General features: G+C 38.6%; 2 protein-coding genes across 2 annotated transcripts; both read left to right on the forward strand.

Annotated features, from left to right (window-relative positions):
• Positions 1–1,367: 1,367 nt before the first annotated feature.
• LOC141622798 (uncharacterized) lies at positions 1,368–6,989 on the forward strand. The gene is made up of 3 exons (XM_074438815.1): positions 1,368–4,080; positions 5,021–5,322; positions 5,720–6,989. Exons 1-3 carry the CDS (start codon positions 1,493–1,495, stop codon positions 6,895–6,897), a joined length of 4,068 nt encoding a protein of 1,355 aa, XP_074294916.1. The 5' UTR covers positions 1,368–1,492; the 3' UTR covers positions 6,898–6,989.
• Positions 6,990–9,339: 2,350 nt separating this feature from the next.
• On the forward strand, positions 9,340–15,937 carry LOC141622799 (histone deacetylase 9). The gene is made up of 14 exons (XM_074438816.1): positions 9,340–9,468; positions 9,557–9,669; positions 11,278–11,395; positions 12,448–12,522; positions 12,606–12,825; positions 13,029–13,092; positions 13,269–13,361; positions 13,452–13,560; positions 13,697–13,746; positions 13,833–13,923; positions 14,049–14,119; positions 14,275–14,373; positions 15,076–15,142; positions 15,657–15,937. The coding sequence occupies exons 1-14, from the start codon at positions 9,432–9,434 to the stop codon at positions 15,737–15,739; spliced, it is 1,290 nt and encodes a 429-aa protein (XP_074294917.1). The 5' UTR covers positions 9,340–9,431; the 3' UTR covers positions 15,740–15,937.

Consider the following 15,937-nt stretch of genomic DNA (forward strand, 5'->3'; position numbering starts at 1 on the left):
AACCACCATTGTTATTTTTACCTCGATAATTACCACGGTTGTTGTGTCGATTTCCTTTGCCCTTAAAATGGCGGTTATTACCACCATTCGTGTTGCTGGACCGAGAAGATGAATCAGCAGAGGGAGTTTGAGACGAAAGGAGAGCAGTATCAGGAGACTCCTTCGTCAAGCGACTTTCCTCAAGAGTGAGCATGGACCGAGCCTTGTAAAACGAAGGTAAGGGATCGCTTTGTTGAATCAACGTTGCCACACTGTGATAACCAACAGAGAGGTGTGTGACAAGTTGAAGAACCAAGCGAGTCTCCGACACAGGTGAATCAACATTTTCCAATTGATCAGCTATCATTTTGAGCTTCTGGCAATAGGCGGACACATTCGGGAAAGCATCCATGTGTGTGCTGGTGAACTGTTGCTCCAAGTACACAGCACGAGAATTTTTGTTGTCATTAAAGATGTCCTTAAGACGATCCCACGCAGCTTGGGCAGTGAGGCCGGGTTCAAGGATGGTGTGGAGAAGGTCAAGCGAAATCGTGCTGAAAATCCATTGTTTCACGACTGCGTCAAGACGATCCCATTGCCCATCGTTTTCAATCACGGCATCCTTAGGAGGAGCGACATGGTTAAGGACATCAAAGGCGCGAGCGGTGTTGAGAAAAAGCTCTGCCCATGACGCATAATGAACGTTCTCGGCCTCGAGGATGATAGGGACGTAGTTTTTGATGTTCGAGACAGAGTAAGCGGGATGAAAAGTGGATTTGGGGTTGGGTCGGGAGTCATGGTGGGACAGCCGAGACAGAGGAGGGAAGGGAGATTAGCGGAAGAGAATTAGAGGATCGGGAGTGTATTTGATACCATATAAGAAATGATATTCCCTTGAGATTAACATTTACATTATGTACCAATATATAGCAATGCACTTCCAGTATTTCAAGAAGACTAAAACATTACTTACCTAAATTAGGGGATTGGAGTTCCTAAATTAAGGACTAAGAATACCGACAAATATAGGTGGCTAATAAAATAATTCTAAGGAATATTTTATATTCTATTACTAATTTCTCCGTTTCCCTCTTTTTCCCGCCCAAATCAATTTCTCTAGGGTTTCTCAATTTCCCCTAAATTCAACCCCACTTTCACAGCATAATTACTGTAATTCCTCGTCTTTTCGATCTGTTTTATTTCGCTTTTTCTTCGTTTCGTCGATTTTATTCGATTGTTTTTACTGTTTTTCTGAAATTTCCGTTATTTTCGCCCTAATTTCGTAATCAGTATGATGATTTCTGCGGTTCGTAGTTTATCGTATCCGAATTTTGATTTAGGGTTTTATTAGGTTTTCAGTTTCGGCTAAGTGCTGGTTTTATCTAAAGTCTCTGTTTTTTGCTGCGAAGAAAGGTGAAATAATTCATTTTTCGCTGAAAATTGTGAAATTTACGTTTGTATTAGTTGGATTGTGGGTTTGATTCTGGGTTAATTGATAAGCGAGAGAATAGAAATGGCGGAATATTACAGTAGGAGGGAAATGGGTTTGCTTGATGAGCGCATTAGAGACGATGAACATTTATATGTTAATGCTGAGGAATTTCAGACCCTTTCCCGGAGCGATGATCATGGTTTAGTAGAAAGGGATTTGGGTACTTTGTCGAGGTTTCAGTGGGATTATTTGTTTGATGGATCACGGGGAGGTTCGGGGTCTAATAGTGTTAATGAGGATATTCAGTCTAATGAGTTTGCTAGTCGTAGTCGGAATTATGATAGGGCAGTGGAAAGATCAGTGCCTATTGTTAGTGAGGGTATTAGGAATGTGACTGCTTATGACCCCAATGTTGATGGTTCTAGGTATATTGGACGGATTAGGAATGTTGCTAGGGTTCTGGTTGAAGATGATAGGAATTACTCGGTTAGGGAAAGGGAGTACTCACAGAGACAGTATGTTGATGAAGTGAATGGTCATATTGGACGGACTAGGAATGTTGCTAGGGTTCCGATTGAAGATGATGGGAATTACTCGGTTAGGGAAAGGGAGTACCCACAGAGACAGTCTGTTGATGAAGTGAAGGGTCATATTGCACGAACTAGGAATGTTGCTAGGGTTCCGGTTGAAGATGATGGGAATTACTCGGTTAGGGAAAGGGAGTACCCACAGAGACAGTCTGTTGATGAAGTGAATGGTCATATTGCACTGACTAGGAATGTTGCTAGGGTTCCGGTTGAAGATGATGGGAATTACTCGGTTAGGGAAAGGGAGTACCCACAGAGACAGTCTGTTGATGAAGTGAATGGTCATATTGGACGGACTAGGAATGTTGCTAGGGTTCCGGTTGAAGATGATGGGAATTACTCGGTTAGGGAAAGGGAGTACCCACAAAGGCAATCTGTTGATGATGTGAATGGTCATATTGGACGGACTAGGAATGTTGCTAGGGTTCCGGTTGAAGATGATGGGAATTACTCGGTTAGGGAAAGGGAGTACCCACAGAGACAGTCTGTTGATGAAGTGAATGGTCATATTGGACGGACTAGGAACGTTATTAGGCTTCCAGTTGAAGATGGTAGGAATTACTTGGTTAGGGAAAAGGAGTACCCACAAAGGCAATCTTATGATGAAGAGAATGGTCTTCTGTTTAGATCTGAGGATGGCTCTCATAGTTTGACACCTCGCTCACAGTCTAGTGGTCAGCGTACCCCGTCTCGAGGTATTTCAAGGGAAAGTTTGCCTCAGGAAGGACAATATCATTCTGTTGATGGGATAGGAAGTAGTAGTAGGATACAACCAACTAGGCTTAGTAGTTACTACCGTATCCGATCAGCTGAAGGTGTTAGTCCGAGACCCAGAGGTGAGTATGCTCCAAATGTGCATAGTTCTGATGTTTATGTACATCCTGAGAGTCACAGGCCTAGGGATTATTCTCTAGCAGCAGTATCCAAAGATCAGTATGATGCTGGTCACCTTGTGCAAGGATACAATGATCGAGGGTCTTATGGAATTGATGTTGTGGATGCTACGTTACCTAGGGACCACTATGTTGGAAACTCTCGTAGAGATGCTGTAATGGAGGAAGGGTATTCTGGACTGCATGATATCAATCATCCACTTCAAGAGGCACCTGCTTTTGATAACTATGATGTTGGTCCAAGGAACTCTTATCCGGATCACAGGACTGAGGAAATCCGTCAAAGTCTGTCTCGTGAAGAACAGTTTACTTATGAAAGACATACTCGTGATATGTCATATGAACAACATGGCTATGGTGTAAGACGAAATGAAGAAATTCCCACGATGCTTGAAAACTCACAGCGTATAATGGATGTTGGAGATTTTTCTTCACTTGAACAACCTAATACACTTAAAAGAAGGCTTGTATCTGCTAATGAGACGAGTGAGACGAGTGGTGCTAAGCGTCTTGCTTATGCCGATAGAGGTGCTTCGAGCTATGATGAGAGGCATCTTAGTGCGGAAGATGAGGATGGATTACGACTTTCAAATAGGGTCAGTCACCGTCATGGTGAATCTCATTCAAGGGCTCATACAGGAGTCTCTATTGCTGAAGCTAGACAACCATCTAGTGGATTACGCAAGTCTTGTCCAAAACCTTTAAGCAAATCTGATGAATGTAGTAGAGGCGATGTAATGAAGCGTCTTGGCAAAGCTAAGTCTCGTCCAAAACCTTTAAGCAAATCTGATGAATGTAGTAGAGGCGATGTAATGAAGCGTCTTGGCAAAGCTAAGGGTACTGACTTTAAAAAGAAGCTCAAGTCGGTGCCTAATCCAGTTGCATACCCCTCTACTGCACCGGATCCTGTTGTTTTGAATTCTGAGCCTAACATAAATAAGCAGCAGAAGCGTGCCATTAAGGACTCGGGAAGTATGAACGATGATGACCTTCGTTCACAAGTTGTTGATGCAGACCAGCCAGTACTTAAGGTGAAACCATTGAATGACGAAGACCCTGTAAAATTTAAACAAAATGTAGATGAATGGTTTTTCAAGTGCATGGTGCACTTATATAAGAATATCAATTACCAGAAAAAGTTCAAGGGGCAAGGAATTGGTTGTCGTTTGAAATGCGTCATATGTTCCAGGTCTGTCCAATGGATTTCTTATAATTTATCTGTTCTATGACTTCTATCCCAATTAACTCTTTGGCTTTACTTTAGGCGTTTGTTTTTGGTGCATGATTAATATTGTTCTGCTTCTACGTGCTTTCGTTGTGGGAACTAATGTTTTTTTTTGTAGGAAGCATCTAATCGTTTTCAAAATTACCTGACCTAAAACTCTTGAACCTGATGTGTGAGGTGTATGGGTAGACGGATATGTGTAGCGATCACAGAGTCGAGTAATGGTTTTTGTAGGAAGCTTCAACGATGACTGATGTCATAGCTAGACGCTGGAGTCAATTTCTTAGTTTTAATTTGCAAAAACGGTCATTAGATTCAGTAATATGTTATCAGGTCAGGTTGTGGTCCCTCGTGGATTCAATTTATTGCACGCTACTAATTGTGAATTCAGTTAGACTGGCTGTCTTTGACGCAATTTTTTGAATGCAGTCATTTTTACGTGATTGGCTGTTTTTAACGCATTAAAAGATGCACTTATGTGAATTAGGAGTCAGTTGATGCAATTTTCTATGCTATTTTCATTATGAGCCATCTTGTAACATCTTATATGTGTTAACACGCTTAAGAGAGTGGTAAAGTTGTGTACATTGGCCCCTCTTACCCCACTATTTGCGGGAGCCCTTGAGACACTGGAATGTTGTTGTAGAATGAAATCTTTATTTCACGTCTCATTTTTTTTTCATGCTTGACCTCAATGTTCTAATGCTTCAAGGTTATAATAATTAAATATCGGACATTTAAGATTCCGCCTGCCCCCAATTTTCGTATGGCTTTTCAAGGATAAATGTTACCTCTTGTCTAGCCAGTCTTGCTTCAGCTCTTTTATGAACCATGACTGTACATATCTTCCTACATCTCCTGTTTCCTCAATCAATTGGTTGTTTTATGGAACTAATGTTAACAGCTTGAAGGAGTTCTGTGCAACTAAAGATGTTGCAGCACATGCTTTCTCATCTCTCAAGATTGGGTACAAAGCACAACATTTAGGATTCCATCGAGCTTTATGTGTCTTAATGGGATGGGATACTGCAGTGGCCGCTAATGATCGTTGGGTTTGTCGATCTTTGCCTGAACCTGTGGCTTGGACTTTGAGGGAAGATGTTATCATCTGGCCACCTGTTGTCATCATTCAGAACTTTCAAGCTAGAAACTGTCAACTCAATGAAATTGGGAAGCTTTCCATCGAACTGAAGAATATTTTGAATGGTGAGTTCGCATTTAATCACTTTGCTTCATTGAGATGACTGATGAGTGATAATATCTTGTTCTCACTCCTTACCATGTATGGTCTTCATTTGATTTTAGTGGTCAACGATACAATTGACCAATAATACGAAAATAGTGATTTTGATAAATCAAACATGACGGTTTTTATCTTGTATCTTGATCATTTGATATCAGTTGAACAGCGGTATATCACAGTCAAATGGGGACAATAATTTGGGTGGGAGGGAGTACGTACAACACGATGTGCGTTCTCTATTCTGTTTTTCTTAAAAAGAAAGAATGTCCATGATGTGTGTTTTGCTTGATCTTTATTTCATTCTGAATATTGCTTGATCTTTTGCCTTGGCATTTCCTTGTACATGAACCTCTTTTGCAGATAAGGGCTTTGATAAGGAGATCAAAGCAGTCCATGAAAAACCTGGTAACCCGAATTTTATGGTTGTGGAGTTTATAGGCACTGCGCCTGGCCTGAAAGAAGCTGAAAGACTTCATAACTCATTTGCTGAGAATAATTATGGAAGGGCCGAGCTTGCACAGCTTGATGCTGAAGTTGTCTACTGTAAAGTAGCTGATAAAAAGCCTGAAGATACCCGAAAGCTAGTAGACAAGAGTGAAGATTATCAATACTCAGTAGACAAGAAAGAGGATGATCAAGAGTTATTAGACAGGATAAAAGATGAACAGTCTGTAGTCAAGACAGACGATTATCAAATGCCAATAGACAAGAGGGAAGATGAAAATGAGCACATGAAAATTGATCCACAACTAGTAGACAAGGCAGATGATGATCAAGAGCCCATAGACAAGGACCGAGATGATTTAAGTTCCGTAGATAAGGCCCGAAATGATCAAGTGCTCGTAGATGAGGCTCAAGGTGAACAAAAGCCTGTAGACAACTCACTAGGTGATCAAGAGCTCTTAAAAGAGACTCAAGGTGAACAAAAGGCTGTAAACAACTCACTAGGTGATCAAGAGCTCGTAAAAGAGGCTCAAGGTGAACAAATTCCTGTAGACAAGTCAAAAGGTGATCAAGAGCAAGCGAACAAGACAAGTGATACTCGAGGGCTGACAGACAATAGAAAAGATGATCAAGAGCCATTAGACAAGACGGGATATGATCAAGAGCCTGTTGGTCTGGCTGACAATAGCAAAGATGATCAAGAGCTCGTAGAAGAGGCTCAAGGTGAACAAATTCATGTAGACAAGTCAAAAGGTGATCAAGAGCAAGCAAACAAGACAAGTGATACTCAAGGGCTGACAGACAATAGAAAAGATGATCAAGGGCCATTTGACAAGACCGGATATGATCAAGAGCCTGTTGAGCTGGCTGACAATAGAAAAGATAACCAAGAGCTTTTTGATAAGACGACATATGATCAAGAGCCTGCTGGGCAGAAAGGGGATGATCAAGAGCCAGTGGGCAAGAAATACAATACACTATATGGCTACCTTGGGATCATAGAAGACTTGCACAGACTTCCTAATGAGATGAAGCATCATCATATTGCAAGGAGTAAGAAGGAGATTTTTGCCTCCTATAATGCACTTATCTAGTTATAACAAGAAGTCATCCCACCAAGTTGGACTAGCCCACGGTTCTTTTTTTGGCAAGCTTAGCACATTGGCTTAGCAGATGGTAACCTTTTTTTGGGAAAATTGCATCTGACAAAGCAGGTCTGCAGTGTGTAATCTGTGAAGTCTCCTGAACGACTCGCTTCCTCTGGTGACCAAGAAATGCGGCGCACATCGGGTTTTTGTCTCATGAACCTCGACAACTCAACAAGTCTGCTACTCTTTAGCCACTCCCCTTTCCCCTTCCCCTCCCCCTCCCCTTCCCGAACCTCTTTGGATTTTTAATGCACTGTTTTTGGTTCACGAGCTCTTGGTAATGGTAGCCATCAGTCAAATGCTATTGAAATAGCATACAGAAGCCTGGACTATGATGCATTATTGTCAGATGACATTTCTTAGCAGTTTATAGTTTTCTTTTACTCGGACCTGTTTTATAGGTCGCCCAAATGGTGGGAATGACTTCTTTGTATATCCTTTTTTAGCACGATAGTACAATTCTGAATAAGAAAATTTTCTATTTGGTTGTTTTAAGTTTGTCTAATTTCGATTTAGTTTGTTGAGGCTTGGCTTTCCACTTTAGGCACCGTATTTGAAATGTTCCTCATTATTCATCAAAGTAGTCATGACCGGTCAAGTACCAAAAACTGGAGAAAGAAAAAAGGAAAATATAAAGAAATGCATGACCGGTTGGCTAAAACAGTATGTGGCATGTGATGATTGGTTGACATTTTCAATTTAATAAAAAATCAAATAGAAAAGCTCAATAGCCGTAAAAGAATAGTAACACTCTACAAATGAGGGTGGATAGTGCATGTGGGTGGAAAATAGATACTCCATTTGCATTTTGTGAGAGGATCACTATCCGTCTACAATAAGTTGGATTGTAATTTCATTGGTGACCTAGGGTAAAGAAGGTTATTGATAACTATGATAAGTCTTAGAGGAGTTAGAGCATCCGCAAAGTGTGATTTTACCTCTTCATTTGTGTTTTCTCTTTTTTCAAATGGGCCTTCTTATTGTTACACCAAGCTTCCCAAATGTTGGGGTTCCTCTATTTTTGGAGGAGGTTCCCAACAGAAAAGGTAAAGGTAAATTGGTGTGCCTTTTGGGGAGGTTCCCATATTTTGTATGTAAATTAATATTGTTAGGGAACCTTATTATGGCAAGGATGTAGTTATAAAATAGGGAGAGTAAATGAAAAAGTTAATGGAAAATGAGCTCTCTAAATTAAACTTGGTGCAATAAAAGCAATAAATTTGATATGGGTGTTTATTTTCGCAATACACATTTTACTCATCGCAGTACGCTTTTACCCAAATTACCCTTCTCATTTTACAACTCCCAAATTCAGTCGAATTTTCTCTCCGAGTAATGTGTACTACATTATGGAAAAAAAAAGAAAAAAATGAAATGTACTGTACAATTCAGCAAAGTGGCAGGCTACCACCACTTTCCCAATCAATCTTGAATTCCACCGCCCTAACCACCGGAAACTTGGACCAGTTGAGCACTAATTCGCCACCTCCCAATACGAGCACCTTCCCCGCCACCCATCACGCCACCTCCATAACCGCCCTAACAGTTGTAATGGATTAAGTACCGGCGCCCCTCCCTCCCCACCACCCCCGCGACTCCTAAAACCCTCGCTCCACGCTGCTCTTAGGCCAACCGCGCCGCCCTAATGCCCAGCACACCAGCCTTACGCAGCCCACCATCCACGACGTCCCTCCCGACGCACCACCACTTGATTATCAATGAACAACCAATTTTCACCATAAATAAAATCCCAAACCCTAATTGAAAAATCAAAGTACCAAAAAAAAGCATAAAAATATATTCATTTGATTCGTTAATTACATTTTAGAAATTAAATACCTATTTTTTGATCAAATTATGATAAGTAATCAGAAAATTTTGATGTAATTTGCTAGATGTGAGAGGTTCCGAGGTTAGGATTTGAGAGAATTAGGATTGTTGTTTGTTAAGCTTAAGGGTACCAAATGGAAATTATCGTGCAAATAGTACTGAGATGAGTAAAATATGTACTGCGAAAATAAATTACGATTTGATATAATATGTATTCTATTCATAATATATCCGTCAATTCATTTCAAAACTCCATTTCCATTTTAAAGATTTGCATGATAGAATTGTTAAGATTTTGAGATTGAACCAACAAGTCTATTTTAAAATGGCAGTATCCCGCTTCAGATGAAAACAGGTCAAATATACCATTATACCCCTACTTACCTATATAAAGACAGATAAACCTTTTGTTGGTCCAGATAATCCTTCTTTTGTCACATTTACGACCCGTTTTGAGTTACGAATATTACCGTCTTATTTTTTTCAAGTAGATTCTTCATATCAAATGAATCACCTCATTACCGTCTTAATCATCGAATCGTTTCGTTTTTCCTAAATTGAATCACGAAAACTAAAACAAAACACAAAGGTTCGCAGTTGGCACATAAGTACTGTACTTTCAACTCACATCTCCACACTCAGCTTCGAAAATGCGCTCGAAAGACAAAATCTCCTACTTCTACGACGGTATCATCTTCTTCTCTCTCTCTTCTAAACCCTAATTTCTTAATTACTTCATACAATTACTGCAATTTTCATGATTAATCCGTTACAGGAGATGTCGGAAACGTATATTTCGGTCCAAATCATCCGATGAAACCTCACCGTCTTTGTATGACTCATCATCTTGTTCTTTCTTACGATCTTCATCAAAAAATGGAAATTTATGTACGTTTTTCTATAATTTTTCATTTCTATTTTGTTGATTTTTTTTTAGTATTCCTATTTCCTACTCGTTTGTGCTTATTTTAATGATATGAGACGGTTTCACGATAATCTTATAGTAACAGTGTAAGACCTCTCCCATGAATCCGTGATGGCATGATAGACGTTTTTCTAGTTTTTAGTGTTTCGTTTCGCATTGTCCTATGCGACACGGTTTTTCAAGAGACTACTCTATTTTGTTCATTTTTTTTGGTAGGAGACGGTTTCACGATAATCTTATTGTAATACCTCTAGAATAATAGGCTGTTCCTTTTTATTAATTTATTTTGTTAGCTTTTATGGAGCGTTTGTTTCGCGCATGGGTATGGGTTTGGAATTAGTAATTATGGTATGGGTTGGAACTTCCAACATATAAAATCCAATACTTTAACATATAAATTCATGAAAATAAAGATTTAATCAAATAATTATATAAAATATTTCATTTACTATATGTCATAATATTTATTTTCACATTTTTGTTTACTATAATTTGATACCCATGTTTATCAATCTCATACCCACCCCCTCCTTGGGGTATGAGAAACTCAGACCTCATGGGTTTGAGGTATGAGTATGAAATCCCCAAATTTGCCAAACAAACACATGGTATGGGTTTGACTCATTCCAAACTCATACCTCATACCTTTTGTGAATGAACAAAACACCCCTAATTAGTGTTTTTAAATTTTTTGCAAGAGACGGTTTTATGGTAAGTTTGTCGTGAGTCCTCTTGCATAAGAGTTAGTTACTTTTTGTTCCATTGTTTTTTCACTTTTTTGTTCTTTAATCATGTTGTTCATTATATGTTATGATAATATTATTGCAATACCTCTCGCTCAGGGTTACCGGATTCGCAATTCGTTCAATTCGCTTTCTTAATTCTAATTCGCGATTCGCTCAATTTAGCGAATTCAATTCGCTGGCGAATTACATTATTTTAAAATTCGGTAATTCGTCAATCCACCCGCAAAAGGATTATCCTTTATATCAACAAAGCTAAAAAAAATCATCTTCCATTTAAATCAAAATCAAATTAAAGCTAAATCTACAAATCTACAATAGTGAACCAAATCATTGTGCTTGGCTTCAAAGTTCAAACTTCAAAATAACCAGGTATCTTGTCTATACTTCAATTTTTCCTGATTTTTTTTGGTTTTTAGCATAATCATATAATTCGCTCATCTCAGCGAATAATTCGCGAATTGGGACGAATTAAGATGAAAATGAATTGCGAATTAATTCGTTCGAATTAATTCGCAATTCGGAGGGGGGCGAGCGAATTAGGTAACCCTGCTCGCTTAATAGGCTGTTAAGTTTTATTTTAACTTGTTTTGTTACTTTGTTAGGTTTTAGAGTGTTATAAATTTTTATATGAGACGGTTTTTTGATAAGCTTGTCATAAGACCTCTCACATAAGAGGTAGTTTCTTTTTTGTTCCATTTTTTTCGGTTTATAGTCAGGTAGTTCATTATATGTTATATCTTGACTGTCTCTCAGTGTGTTTCATATCACATTGTCCTGTGTGCGGTCTTTCAAGAGACTTATTGATTTTGGTGATAATACGTGTAGAGACCACACAAAGCGTATCCGACAGAGCTAGCGCAGTTTCATTCAGCAGATTATGTGGAGTTCTTGAATCGTATTACGCCTGACAAGCAATATGAATTCATGTCTGAGATGGCTAAATGTATGTCTTTCTGCTTTACTGTCATTTTTTTGTCTGCTATTTTTAACAATATTTTTGTATATGGTATAATTTGGTTGTGCGCGCTATCTGTACTGCTCCTGCCTCCTTACAATGATCGTCCTACTTCATTGTTGTGGTCAAAGTTCAGAACTTTGATCATAAATATGTTTATAAAAATGTAAACGATTATGATATGATGTTAAAGTATTTACCTTTGCTATGGTAAAGAACTCTCGTGAAATCATAACGTCGAGGAATAATTTTTAGAAAATTGTGAACAAAATATCATCTAACAAACTGCGTGAAAGTAAATAGTTAGACATGGAAATTTCGGTATGGTTAGTTTTCTACGAGGTGATAGCATGGAATGAGGCCGTTATGGCGTACAACGGTCATATTAGTTTTTCTTTGGTATATTTGTAGGGCTGCTCCATTATGTGTGGCTATAGGAAAGGGTTGTTTCATCTTCGGTCATTTGGAAACACCCTCTTTGTGTTGCTAGCACAAGGGTAAGGCTGCGTACATCCGATCCCCCTTACCCCGTAATTTGCGAGAGCCATTGACGCACTGGGTAATGTTGTTGTAATGGGTTGTTTGGGCGAAAGGAGGTTAAAGAATGATTGAAGATTTCTTCTTTCAATAGGCGTAGCAGCTTCGGATTTGACTAAACTTGACTATATAAAATAGGAGAAAGCAACTCTTCTTATTACGATTACGTTAATTTTGATTATTTGGATAGAGAAATAGGGAAAAAAGTCCCCGGGAAAGAGGAGTCCTGTCATTCCTTCACTCGTTGGTCTGAACATTAGCCAGCTAATATGATTGTTGACACCCTTTAATATTTTTTAGGATGTTAGTACATAGGATGGTGAAATATCTTCTTCTATATGAATCAAGTAGTTGCAATATCTATGCTGACCTTTTCATCAGTAGTATACTACTACTGCCGAGAAATTGTTTGATTTCTTAATTTATAATTCATTTTCGCGACATAGGGTGGTCTACTTTTCTAATCAAATGTTGGCTAATGAAATGGTTATACTTCTTTTCAGTTAATCTTGGAGAAGATTGCCCAATCTTTGATAACTTATTTGAATTTTGCCAAATATATGCTGGTGGAACAATTGGTAAGTCTAATCTCAGACGCTATACTTGAATGTTTAATGTATTCGCAATGTTGTTCGTTATAGATTGAGTTAATTTACGACAGATGCTGCCCGTAGGCTGAACCATAAACTTTGTGACATTGCTATAAACTGGGCTGGTGGATTGCATCACGCAAAGAAATGTGGAGCATCTGGTTTTTGTTACATAAATGACTTGGTTCTGGGGATTTTGGAGCTTTTGAAGTATCATGCTCGTGTTCTTTACATCGATATAGACGTGCATCATGGGGACGGTGTCGAAGAGGCATTCTACTTTACGGATAGGTAAGTCTAATTTTTAGAGTATCTGAGTACGAGTAAATGCCTTATATTGTCATGAAACTTAAATTGCATTTTGTATTAGCCTTATATTGTCATGGATGATGTCTTTAATCTGTATCTTAATCCTTTTCAGTTTCCAAATAGAAGTGCTTACATAGTTGCATAGTGTCCTTATGGTTTATTCTTCCCCTGTTTTTCTATTTCAGAGTGATGACGGTCAGTTTCCATAAGTTTGGAGACAGGTTCTTTCCTGGGACAGGAGATGTCAAGGTAGGACTTTAAATGGAGTTGGTTCTTCTATGGTTCTGTCTTTTAAAAGCCATTGCTGTAATTTGACCTGTGATAAAAAGCAGCTAGCTGATCTTAGAAAGAGGTTTTGCTGTGTTTGCTTGCTTTTTCTCTTTAGATATGTTTGGGTAATTGATTCTTTTTTTGTCATGTTGAAGGAAATCGGGGAGAGAGAAGGGAAATACTATGCCATAAATGTCCCACTCAAGGATGGGATTGATGACAACAGCTTCACTAGATTGTTCAAGACGGTAGGATCCAATATCCGTGGCCACGAGGTCTAATATAAATATTTAAACATTTGTATGGGGAGGTGACGAAAATCGAGTACTTTTCTGCAGATTATTTCGAAGGTTGTTGAGATTTATCAGCCAGGAGTTATTGTTCTGCAATGTGGAGCTGATTCGCTTGCTGGTGACAGATTAGGCTGCTTCAACCTCTCCATTGATGGTGCCATTTTTTTGTAATTAAACTTCATTAGCTGTTAATCCTGTTGAAACAAGTTGCAGTCTTTCTGCCCGCAAAACAGATAATGATCTTCAAGCTAAACAGATAATGATCTTCATTGTGTTGTGACTATTAACAGGACACGCAGAGTGTGTGAGGTTTGTGAAGAAATGTAACTTGCCTTTGCTGGTAGGTTTGTGGGAATGGTCCGCATGGTGGATTATGCCTTTATTGTTTTAATTTATGTACACTAACGTGGGGGATCTTTTTATTAGGTCACTGGGGGAGGGGGATACACAAAGGAGAATGTTGCTCGGTGTTGGGCAGTAGAAACAGGAGTTCTTTTAGATACTGATCTGCCAAATGGTATGCCTCCTACTTCCTGTACCATCTCATGGTTGTATTTTTGCTTCTTAAATTCTGATTTCTTTTATGGTTTTTATGACATAATTCTCTGATCAAAAGTTGGAATGTTTTTTTTTTTTCTGCAGAAATTCCTGATAATGAATACTTTGAATATTTTGGACCTGATTATTCTTTGAGGATACCCAGTGGATACATTGTACGTTTCTGCTTCTGTGTCGTTCCTTCTGAATGACTTTAAGGCTTTAAATTGGTAGACTTTGATTTATTTGGCGACGATCCGGATGTTTAGGCTTTGATTTGTTTGGTTATGTTTGAGTAAATTGGATAATTTCGTTTGGTTTCTGTGAGCAGGAGAACCTGAACAGTAAATCATACCTGACAACAATAAAAATGCAAGTTATGGAAAATCTGCGGCGTATCCAACATGCTCCTAACGTACAGATGCAAGAGGTCAGTGATACTGTCATCCTCATACTCATAGTCAAGTTACAATTATTTAGCTCCAAGAAAATGGTGCATTTCTTCTGAATATGGATGTAAAATTCGACTTCCATACAATGGAGATCTTATTCGCCTCATCAATCACATGAAAGCTCCATGAAAATGCAGCATTTCCTATTTGCCTTGTCATATATGGATATTGCACTCTACCTTTTGACCCTCGGAGTTGAAGAGTGGGTAATCTTATGTTGAATATTTATTTCATGGAATATTTGATTATGATGGTGGTTGACTTCTATTTGCCTAATTTTACCTCTTTTACTTCTCTCTATTGTTTGTCACTCTTCTTTTACCTTTGAGACGTGGTTTTTTTGGTCAAGGTTTTTGGTTTTTTGTTCCCAATCATAAATTCATGTGCATCCATCAAAATCTCTTTTTAGTTTATTCACGGCGAATTTTTCTTGTATGTACCTCTTTCATCTCTTACATTGAGTTTCTCCCATACTTGCCGCAATGTGATCCTGCTTGTTTCTTTTACTCTGTTTTCCTTCACTTCTGTTTACCCTTTTCTGTTTGCTTATCCTGAATTAAGTTGTGTCAAGTTTTTGTTGTTGCTGTATTCGCAACTTATCTCCTGTTGATTTCATTTCCAAAATAATAGCTGGGGGAGGAACTGTTTCTGGTGAACTGATAAGATTCAGTTGATTGCAGGTTCCCCCTGATTTCTATATTCCCGACTTTGATGAAGATGAGGAAAATCCAGATGAGCGCATTAATCGTAAGTCCTATTGAATGGCTTAACTGGTTATCTTTACCTGACTTGATTGAGTCTTAAAAAATAAGCATCATAAATTATTGTCCAGACTCGACTCAAACCCATCATATTTTTCAGTTTATCCCTCATACTCGTTCAAAACTCCTTAAAACATATAGAATGGCTTGAGTGGTCATAAAAATCCAACACCCAGGAATATTTCATCGCAATATCTAGGGATATAGGCTGGTGCTGCTCAGCTTGGTGGTTAATGTATTTCGTACCCAATAAGTCTTTCTTAAGATGGATATATCCGTCTTAAGTTAGAGATAAGACAAAAAGGAAATAAATGTCTTGGGAATAACAAGCTCTTTGTCTTATCTATTATGCAAATGGGTCATTACTTGACCCTTCTTAATCTTAAGACGGGTAGTTCCGTCTTAAATGAGAATTTGTGTTTCGTACCACATTCCTATTTTGTTTATTTGGTAATTTGAGCATGTCGTGTTACACTCACGTGATGTGTGTCATTTCTCAGAGCACACACGGGACAGGCTGATTCGGCGTGATGACGAGTATTATGATGGTGACCACGACAATGACCACATTGGCCGTGTTTAGGCTTGATCTGACCATAGATTTAGTTCGGCCATCTTTTCAAGTAGGGGGATTTTGGCCAATTTGTGAACTGTAAATACGTAGGTTTTATAAGTCAAGCTTGCTGTAAAATTCGATTGCAATCTTTTAAATACTGTAATACGATATGAATGCGAAGACGCATCTATTGGAAAGGTTTTAGAAGTACTCTACAAAATGTTA

Source organism: Silene latifolia, chromosome X (genome assembly GCF_048544455.1).
Source record: "Silene latifolia isolate original U9 population chromosome X, ASM4854445v1, whole genome shotgun sequence".
Taxonomy (NCBI): Eukaryota; Viridiplantae; Streptophyta; class Magnoliopsida; order Caryophyllales; family Caryophyllaceae; genus Silene; species Silene latifolia.

Coding starts and splice junctions, on each gene's coding strand:
- LOC141622799 (XM_074438816.1), top strand. CDS start 9,432: ATGCGCTCGAAAGACAAAATCTCCTACTTCTACGACG. Junction 14,120..14,274: donor GGATACCCAGTGGATACATT/GTACGTTTCTGC, acceptor TTCTGTGAGCAG/GAGAACCTGAACAGTAAATC. Junction 15,143..15,656: donor TCCAGATGAGCGCATTAATC/GTAAGTCCTATT, acceptor GTCATTTCTCAG/AGCACACACGGGACAGGCTG.
- LOC141622798 (XM_074438815.1), top strand. CDS start 1,493: ATGGCGGAATATTACAGTAGGAGGGAAATGGGTTTGCTTGATGAGCGC. Junction 4,081..5,020: donor AAATGCGTCATATGTTCCAG/GTCTGTCCAATG, acceptor TAATGTTAACAG/CTTGAAGGAGTTCTGTGCAA. Junction 5,323..5,719: donor ACTGAAGAATATTTTGAATG/GTGAGTTCGCAT, acceptor CCTCTTTTGCAG/ATAAGGGCTTTGATAAGGAG.